The sequence below is a fragment of the Onychomys torridus genome, unplaced genomic scaffold (assembly GCF_903995425.1).
Source record: "Onychomys torridus unplaced genomic scaffold, mOncTor1.1, whole genome shotgun sequence".
In the NCBI taxonomy this organism is placed as follows: Eukaryota; Metazoa; Chordata; class Mammalia; order Rodentia; family Cricetidae; genus Onychomys; species Onychomys torridus.
The window spans coordinates 14,654-24,894 of record NW_023413614.1 but is presented as its reverse complement, the minus strand read 5'-3'; the positions used below and the strand labels follow the sequence as shown (position 1 = coordinate 24,894).

The 10,241-nt window shown below is 39.0% G+C and overlaps 1 protein-coding gene across 1 annotated transcript; it reads left to right on the top strand.

Annotated features, from left to right (window-relative positions):
• Window positions 1-6,269: 6,269 nt before the first annotated feature.
• Window positions 6,270-9,024, top strand: LOC118576359 (leukocyte immunoglobulin-like receptor subfamily B member 4). Its single transcript, XM_036176646.1, has 6 exons — window positions 6,270-6,311; window positions 6,454-6,489; window positions 6,690-6,974; window positions 7,118-7,420; window positions 8,402-8,437; window positions 8,864-9,024. The coding sequence occupies exons 1-6, from the start codon at window positions 6,278-6,280 to the stop codon at window positions 9,022-9,024; spliced, it is 855 nt and encodes a 284-aa protein (XP_036032539.1). The 5' UTR covers window positions 6,270-6,277.
• The last annotated feature ends 1,217 nt before the right edge of the window (window positions 9,025-10,241 follow it).

The window sequence follows — 10,241 nt, the reverse complement described above, 5'->3', positions numbered from 1 at the left end:
TAACTGGATTTATGTGAGGTCTTTGATCCACTGGACTTATGTTTTGTGCACGGTGACAGATATGGATCTACTTGCAGCCTTCTACATGTTGACATCCAGTTATAAAAACACCATTTGTTGAAATGCTTTCTTTTTTCCATTGTATACTTTTGTCTTTTTTGTCAAAAATCATATGTTCATGGGTGTGCAGATTAATGTCAGGTGGATAATGTAAGTGATTTCCTTTTCTCCTTATCCTTGTCATATCAAATTCTAATACAATAAATACTAGCTAGTAGAAATTAACCTTCCATATCACCTATGCTCAATTTCTCCATGTTCTATAACTCAAGGATATGGAGTCTTCAATGAAAGGTCCATACTGACAAGATCTGAAAAGAAACCAAGTGTATTGGCCTAACATTATATACTTATGGCGTCAATTGTACCCCACTGTCTAACAACTCAGAGGAAAGCCAGCTGTTCCCAAAACTTGGAATTTTCTTTATATTTCTGTTGTCTATTCTAGGGGAAGTATTAACCCATTCTAAGGGAATTCCAACTAAACTCTCAATATACATCAATGTATGTATTCAAGGAGAAGTAATTTTCCATATGAGCATTTTGAAATGTATTTAAGGTTGGTTATCCCTCTCTCTATTCCATGCTCTATCTTCTCCTCACATCTGCTGCAGAATATTGTTTTAAGATATGTTAAGTTTGTTTATGCTGTGGAGCATTCATTTAATGGTGCAAAGATGCATTGCATTGTTTCGTGTGGCATTTCTTTAATACTGAAGCTCTGTCACTTTGCCTGCCTAAAACACTTGATTGGACCAAAAGTTCTGAATGACCAGTAACAAGGCAGGAGAAAAGATAGGCTGGGCTGGCAGGCAGCGAGAATAGATAGAAGAAGAAATCTGGGAAGAAAAAAAAATAAGACTGAGCCCGCCACATAGTCACATAGCCATCCACAGAGTGAGACTGAAGGTAAAATTACAGAAGTGAGAAAAGAAGAAAGCCCACAGGCAAATAGATGGGATAATTCAAGTAAAGAAAAGTTGGATAGACATTAGCCAAGTTAAGGCTGGGTATTTATTAGTAATAGTAAGTCTCTGTGTGGATTTATTTGGGAGCTTGGTGATAGGGCCACCAAAAATCAAAGAGGCAATAGAGTAAAATCAAGAAACAACACACATCTGCCCTGCCATTAAAACCTTTCTGTACCTTGACTGCTCTTTATTCCACTCTACAACGTTGTAACACTCACCATCCTTTTAAGTCCTATTCTAATGGCAACTGACTAATTTCCTAACATCTATGGATATATCAAATGAAACACACACACACACACACACACACACACACACACACACACACACACACACCCCTGAAGTTTTAAGAATAACACCTGAAATTATATAAAACATATGGTGCTTCTACATCTGGATCAAGGTTAGTTTACTCAAAATGTGTGTTTCCAGATCTAACCATTTATTTGTGAGGTATGTCTTGTTACTCATTCTTCCATGATGGAATTAATGTAAGAGTAGCTGTAGTTGGAAGTTTTCCTGTGTCCCAGTCAGCTGGCCATTGGAACAAATCTCTCCCACTCACATCCCACAAGTAAACACACAGAAGATTATATTAATTTTAACTGCTTGGCCATTGGCTCAGTCTTATGACTGACTAGCTCTGACACTTAAGTTAACCCATAATTCTTATCTATGTTTAGCCATGTGGCTTGATATTTTTTCTCCATTCTGCCTTGTCATTGTGCTTCTTCTGTGTCTGGTTGAAAGCTCCTGACTCTGTCCTCCATCTCCCCAGAATCCTCCTCATCTGTTTCCCCCCTATACTTCCTGCCTGGCTACTGGCCAATCAGCGTTTTATTTATCAACCAGTCAGAGCAACACCTATTCACAGCATACAGAACAACATCCCATAGCACTTCCCCTTTTCTGTCTAATAAAAAAGGAAGATTGTAACTTTAACATAGTAAAATTACATTTAACAAAACAGTTATCAAGCAAGAATTATAGTTAAAATGTTGAATCTGTTTGTATTTGAAAAAATTAAAAAAAAATATTCTATCATCTATCCTCTATTTGTGAGTCTAAATTTCAGATCGATTTATCTTTTATCATAAACAAGGAACATTATAACTACCTAGTTTTCGACTACATCAAAGACCTCAGAAGGATATAATATTATCTTAGTAAACAGAAAGAGCACTATAATCAACTTCCAAAATTCTAGAATGACAGAGACAGCTGCCTGCCAGGACAGTCACCCAAATTTCCTCTGTATCATTGGGGCATCCATCTTCAGCCAATACGTCTAGAGTTATTTAGTTGCTTCTCCTATAGAATATTTAGCAGGAACCTAAAGAACCAGCTCATCTTGGAAATTTCAGTGGTCACCTTCTTATGGGTCTGCATGTCTACTTTACACAACATACTGTCAAGCAGTCAATGCAAGACACTTTTTTATCCAGTGGCTAACTTTTGCCACAAAGAAAGCAGACCCAAAATGAGTTCCTTCAATGCCCATTATCCTCTCTGAAGTAGAATAGTGCTGCCAGAAGCAGGCATGTCCCAATGTCCAGAGTCAAAGTGCTTAAAACATTTTAAATGCCATATTCTGTGGGCATTTGAAGTGTTTGAAGATCACCTACATAATTGAAATACACTTTTATATACCTAAAATACTTAACAAACATGACTATAAGTTTGAATATCATGGATGACTAATTATTAATCTGTATTTCTTAATTATACATTACAATTTCAAATGAGCTGTACGAACATTAACCTTAAACAAGACTAGAGATATACATACAATATAACAAAATTAACTTTAAATTTGTATCAATAAACTAAAATCCATAGCAATATAAAACATTTTAATCAAGTTGTTACTCTTTTTTCTCCTTTTTTATTTATTATATTTGTATTTTAATTTTACATGTCAGCCATGGCTTCCCCTGTCCTCCCCCCGACCCCACCCTCACCTTCCCCCCAGCCCCTCCCCTCCATCCCCATGTCCTCCAGTTGTTGCTCTTTATCCTATCATATCTATTAATATCCCTTTTCTTCTTTAGAAAGAGATTGCATTTATAATCAACCCCCATTCAATAAAAATAAACATTTATAAAGTATATTTTGAGAATTTGGGCATAGCTTCTTACACTACTTTTTGCTGGTTGTTGGCACTGGTAATCTTATGGGCATCCTGGGAAAACTAAGAATTATGGTCAAGTCTTGACTGGAGTAGACTATGATGCTGCATTATCTGAGCCAGTTGTCTTGAAGCTGATTTTGCATGTTGGAACACCTAGAGACCTCTCAGAGGCTTCTCCTTTATGAAAACATATTAGCTTGGAAGTGATCCATAGGTTCTCATTTCCTGTGGAAACAGGAGCAGAACCACTTTTCCAAAACAACATATCCTTAGATACAAATTTTGAAGATCACTTTAAATATATATATATTTAAATTTATTTTAGCAGCCTTTACAATCAAATGTCTTTCTGCAGTTAAAAATCCCAAAGACAACAAAATCCAGAAACTCTGTGTAATATCCATCTTATGTGGCTTATTTTTTATATTACCTTTACTGTCTCTTTAAAGACTTTATTTTTAAAATTATTTCTTTATACAACTATCTATGTTCAATTTCTTTTCTCTTCCAAACCTACGTACATTTTCACACACACTGTAAACCATTTAAAGTCTTATTCTATCTGAATCTGTCTTATTGTGAATCTATTGCTTTCAAATGCAGTGGCTAGTACTGAAGCCTTGGCTGCTGACTCTGCCCATTTCAACTTCCCAATATGGTGGTAGTACAATTACCACCAGCTCTGGGAGCCATGTGCACCACCAACTCTTGGAAGCAGTGGGTCTATGATTCCATCAAAGCAGCATGTAGCCCAGAAACCAATTTTTTCTCTGTTCTAGCAAAAGTTATATCCACTATGTACCATGCTGCTGTGCAGCTTGGAGACACCTCTGTGTACAGTGGCAGGAATCCACAATGCTGCACTCAAGCCACACGCCACTGCAAACCCTCCATACTGTAGTTTGTGGCTCACATGAGAGCCAAAACTAGAAAGCTCATTTTTGTTCCATTTTAGAATTTTCTTTTTAAAACTTTCTCTGGTTTTAGGTGAAAACTCTTGCTCTACATTGTGCAGCCAAATGTAGTTGGAAGTTTTCCTCTGTCCAAGCTGGCCAGCAGTCAGGACAAATCTCTCCCACTCATGTCCCCAAGTAAATACACAGAGACTTATATTAATAATAACTGCTTGGCCAATGGCTTAGGCTTATTACTGACTACACTTAAATTAAACCATATTTTTTATATGTGTAGCCATGGGGCTTGGTATCTTTTCTCGGTTCTGCCTTGTCATCTTTCTTCCTCTATGTCTGGCTGGTGAATCTTGACTCTGTCCTTCCTCGAATTTCCAGAATTCTCCTCATCTGAGTGACCACCTATGTTTCCTTCCTAGCTCTGAGCCAATCAGCTTTTTATTTATCAACCAGTCAGAGCGACACATATTCACAGCATACACAAAAACATCCCACCACAAATACCTGGTGATTTGGGGTCAGCATTGAGATGGATGTGCAAAGATTGTGTTCCTTGTAGAGTTTATCCTGTTGGTATGCTGATGCACAACTTCATTGCTGGGAGACATGCCTTACTGAGTATAGGCTTACACACTGTGTGTTGTGAACATAATAGCTGTTTGAAATTTAACATTCCTCATGTTATAGAAAGTTCTGGCTACCGTGTTCCTTATTGGCTTAAAAGAAAATATATCTTTTGTGATTTATCTAATGATGATTATATGATATGATGAACTACAAACTTTATCACTTCTGGACACTCAATAAGCACTTATGTCTTCCAGGTATATAGAGGCTAATGGAGAATAGTGATTGGTGGTAGTCTAACTAGGGTTTTCTGAGCCCATCTTGGAGATACTCCTGTAGCTCAAGAATAATTAAAGTGCAGTGTTATGGGAACTTTATCTGGAGTAACATGAACAAACCATGTAATACATTTCATAAGTCACCACTGACAGAATGAAATCAATTCCATCCAAGTATGGTGTGGTGAACCAGTGAATATAATTTTGATTATTAAACCAAAGCATTGGTATGTGGCTGCTTAAGGAGGTTTGGAGAATTTTTATATAACTAATACCACCAAATAAAACCCATACATCTTTCTCTATTATCTCTCTTCTTTAGCAAAGAATAATATCAGCATGGGGCAAAATATTATGAAACCATTCCATTATCCATAATAAATTTTTATGCCCAATCCTGTGAAAAACATAGATAGACTTCATAGCCACTGTAATTGAAATAGAAAAACCCTATTTTCATTTCATGTCATATTCAGAGGATAGCTTACCACAACATGAAGGCACCCCCAAAACTTGTAGATATTATGTCCCTGGAATAAAAGAAGCCAGTCAGCAAAGTTTAAGTGGGAAATGAAAAATTCCTCTTCCAAGCAGAATAATAAAGAGAAAGAAGTCTACATTCTTATGCCCAGAACCTGAACTTATTACCTCTGGTACCAGGTAATACTTAAGTTAAGGTTTGGAGGAGGACTTAAGCCTTATGGCCTCAACACCAGAGTAACATTTTGAAAATGCAAACAAGTAGGGAAAATGGGTGAATCTCACAGAAATAAGTTAAGAGGGGAATTGAAAAATGTTGGTCCTTGGCTGCTGTAAATCAGGACATTCTGACTAAAGTTGTGGAAGACCATTGGTGCTTAGGGAGCAGAGAGAGAAGAGTCTGCTCTGAGCCATGCCTTAAGACATATTTGACTTAAGTCAATGGTGCCACCTTAAGATTATGGCCTCCAAATGTAATATCATAAATGAAGCTTTTCTTAGAACAATGTGCTGATTTTGACAAAAATTGATTTTGAATATCTGGGGTCTACAATTGTTTCAGTTTGTGAAATGACATGCTGTGGCATTCGAATGTTCCTTCTCTGGCTTGAAAAACATGTATAACAGGGGGAAATCTGTGAGGAACAGTGAAAAACGCATTTTCTCTAAAGACTTTTCAGAGATCCAAGTACTTGACCAAACTCATGCACTGGAGAATAAAGAGAACTTCCTCTTCTGGTAAACTGGTGATAGTAATGATGTGGCAAACCCATGACAGGAAGGACCTGCCCTCACTGTGAAAACAGCATGTCTGATGGTTCTACAGAACATGGTCAGGGTGCCCTAGGAGCACAAGCAAGAACAATGCCAAGACTCACCATGACCCTCATGTTCAAACTGCTGCTGTGCCTTGGTAAGACATGAAGAGGGAGAGTGGACACTCAAGTCTGTAAGGAACCCTGCTCCAAGCCAGGTCTTATTGAATCTGGAGACCTCAAGATATTGACCCTGGCTCTCAGATGGAAAAAAATCTCTCAAAGTGAATTTTCTTTCAGGACTGAGTGTGGGACAGAAGACTGCAGGCCTGGCAGGTGAGTGTCTCCTTCATCCCAAGATTTTATTGTTCACTCTGAATACCAGACCTTATTTTTGCTCTCCTCTTGGTAAATTCTTCACAATGTGGACTGAAAAAAGTTTATGGATAATGTTGTGATGGCTGTAAGTACTTTATGCTAAGACTTGGTGTCTGAAGGAGGATTGTACTGGGACTCAGCATTGTATTTCCTTGTAGGAATCCTCCCAAAGCCCAAAATCTGGGCTCATCCACACTCTATGATTGACGTATATGAACCTGTGACTATTTGGTGTCAGGGTTCCTGGAAGGCCCAGGAGTACTATGTGCTTAAAGAAGGACACTCAGATCCTTGGGACCAACAATACCCTCTGGAACGCTCAGACAAGGTTAAGTTCAAAATCCAATACATGACAGGGGAATTTGCAGGGATATATACGTGTTACTATAAGAGCCCTGCTGGCTTGTCAGACCAGAGTGACACCCTGGAACTGGTGCTAACAGGTGAGTGGACCCTCGGGGTTATTAGCATAGCCTCTCCCCTCAGAAGGAGTTCTACTCTCCAGGGGTACTACTCTCAGTGCCCAAGACTACAGGGCAATGTGAGTAGCTAAAGTTCATTTCAAACACTTCCCCTTGTATCCTAGGAGCCTATGAAAAACCAAGCCTGTCTGTTTGGCCCAGCCCTGCTGTGACCTCAGGAGAGACCATAGCCATGCAGTGTAGCTCATCACTGGGATTTGGCAGATTCATTCTGATCCAGGAAGGAAAGCACCACCTCTCGTGGACCCTGGACTCACAGCAGAATTCCACCTCAGAATTCCAGGCTCATTTTGTTCTGGACCCCGTAACTACCATCCACAATGGTACATTCAGATGCTATGGCTATTTTAGGAACCGTCCCCAGCTGTGGTCAAAATCAAGTGACCCCCTTCCACTCCTTGTCTCAGGTAAGGACCCCTGATCCATCCTTTCTTAGTGAATACTGTCAGCTAGGGATCTGCTCTGAGAAGAGCTTTAGCATAGAATGAAGTAATGAAACTCTACATTCCAAAAGACTTTCACACCTCATAGAGCAGCAGCCATCAGCTTGCCCTGGTGCAACTGCTCCCCCCACTGACTCCTTGGAATTTAGCAGAGGCAGGAGGGCTTGAGAACAGACAGTACGTGGAGTGATCAGATATTTTCTCTGTACTACTTAGGTTTCTATTTTTGTGATAAAATACCATGGTCTAAAGCAACTTGTGGAAGAAAGGTTTGTTTCCTTTTATAGTTTACAGTCCATCACAAAAAGAATTAGAGGTAGGCACTCAAAGAAGGAACTGAACCAGGGACCATGATGGAATGTTGCTTACAGGCTTACTGCCCAGTAACTTGCTCAGACTGTTTTCTTATACTATCAAGGATTGGAATTGCCCCCTCCCCACATCAGCTATCATTCCATCAATTAATAAATTCCACCACAGACTTGCCTACAGGACAATAGGATGGAAGCATTTTCTCAATTTAAGTTGCTTCTCAGATGAATCGAGATTGTATCAAGTTAGCAAAACCTAATCAGAACAGTCTCCAATGGCATCCTCAGTCCTTCACTCTCCTCTTGTTTTTATTTCCTGAAATAAAAGGCACAGTCGCATGATAACAGTGGGTCACCAAAACCTTGTGGTTAAAAACGGTGCACAGACTCCATCAGGAAGTCTTGTGTCCCTCAGAATCTCAGTCCTTTCCTTATATTCAATGGCATGCTTTGCTGAGGCTGGGTGGACCTGAGCTGTGACCTTGATAGACAAACAGGAATCCAGATGCACAAAATCCGGTCTAAAACAAGGTGATAGCCAGTTGTAATTTAGGTCCGGATTGAGGTAGAAATTGTTAGTCCATAGTCACGTGCTTGAAGTTCAAATTCTCACCTCTTCATATATCTTTGACAGAGTCCAAGGACCTGTCTCTCACCCACACTGAGAATGGTAAGTAAGAGCTCTCATGGGAGGTGGGTAGAGCAATGTATGAGATCATAATTCCTCAGAAGTTGGGAAATTAGGGAAACCTGACTTAATTCCCACCTAAAAGCAGCAGGAAATGTTTTTGCTAGATCTGCAAGATGAACCCCATGAAAATAACATGCATTTAGGAAAAAAATTATTGAAAGCATGAGGAGCTCAGAGGAATGGCCCAGCTCTCTTAAGCACTTAATATAGTCCACTCAAAATATTTGATCCTCTGGGGAAGCTCAGATCGTTAAAACCTGAAAACCATGTCCATATGTGAATCAGGTGAAATGGAGAATTCTAGATGAAGAGAAAGACACTAAATGTATAGTTCTGTCAAGGAGATGGGAGACTAGGTGCACAACCATTTACTGTGAGAAGTTCATTGTTTGATGTGACTTCTTTGACTGCTGTTTACAGAACCCCCAGCCTCACTGCATGAAGGTCACACAGTTGAAAATCTCATCCGAATGATCATGGCTGCCTTGGTTTTAGTTACTCTGGTGATTCTGTGGTTAGCGGCTTGGCACAGAAAGGAAATGGGAATAGATGCAATCAGGAGATAAACACAAAAGTCCACCAGGCTCCACACTTGCGCAGACCATGGAAGATACATGAAGAAAGAACTGTAAAGAAAACTCGATGCACTTTTAGGAAGTTCACCCTTTGAAGATCCTGGAAGCCAATGTGTTCCAGATGAAGGGAATTGTGTAAGTTTCAGTCAAGACCACTTTTCTGCTCAGTTGTACTCTTTTCTTCACATTTCATGGTGGATATATGTTCACTACTTCCTCCTCTCTTCTTACTTCCATAACTCATGTATGTCGTGGGCACTTACTTTCCCTCACTGTCAAATAACATTTTCCTGCACATTGCCAGAGTCAATGTTGTTCATACTTAGCCTTTTTCCTTTACTGCTGAGTAAGAGAACACAGTTCAAACAACAAAAATAATTGGAAAAGCCAGATACCGTGATTGAATTAAGTGGGATAAAAATGATGCTCCAAACTCTCTTTCCCTGGAAACCAGTATCTTCAGTGTTCATTACTAGAATGATCTGACGATTCTTCTGGAAAACTTAATATTTGCCTCCAAAGTAATGATGATAGTGGGAAATAAAGAGGAGGGATGTTGTTGCCATGGCTTTGAAGTATATCATGTTACCAACCTTGATATTTTAAAACACTTGTAAGTAACAAACATGGCACACTGACATTAGCCAGACCCCAAGTCTCTGGATCTCCACTAAATTAAGTGAATTGAGAACAGCTATCCAGAACCTGTATGATTCACATTACCTTTTACACTTCCAATCAAAAATATTTCATTTAACGTGTTCTACACTTGGTCCTTGTGAACTACATTACGTATTCTACTCAAAATCACTGTCATAATTCCAAGATAAGGTCACATGTGTGGAGTTCAGGAGTGATACTGAGTTTATGTTTTCCTTGTAATTTGAAATCTCAGTGTTTACTGATGTTTAATACAAAGGGAATTATTTTGTATGTGGCCTTAATCTACCAGGATGCAATCATTAATTAATGAATATTAACTTTCCACTACATTTGAAACATGGTTTCTCTTAAAAGGTTATGTTTTATTTATTCCTTGACAATCTCATAAATGTGTTTTGATCATATTCATACATCCTCCCCAGCTCAGTATCCCCTATCCATTCAGACAGAGCTTCCGAAAAGATAATCAGTTTGTCTGAAATGAAACTTTTACTCCTTTGTTAGCTTTTGTTTACTATATTCTTTGACAACCTGCCTATTTTTCC

Bases quoted from the DNA above. Each gene is read 5' to 3' on its own strand.
- LOC118576359 (XM_036176646.1), top strand. From the start codon at position 6,278: ATGACCCTCATGTTCAAACTGCTGCTGTGCCTTG. The intron at 6,975-7,117 runs GTGAGTGGACCC...CTTGTATCCTAG, and splicing joins CCTGGAACTGGTGCTAACAG to GAGCCTATGAAAAACCAAGC. The intron at 7,421-8,401 runs GTAAGGACCCCT...TATCTTTGACAG, and splicing joins CCTTCCACTCCTTGTCTCAG to AGTCCAAGGACCTGTCTCTC.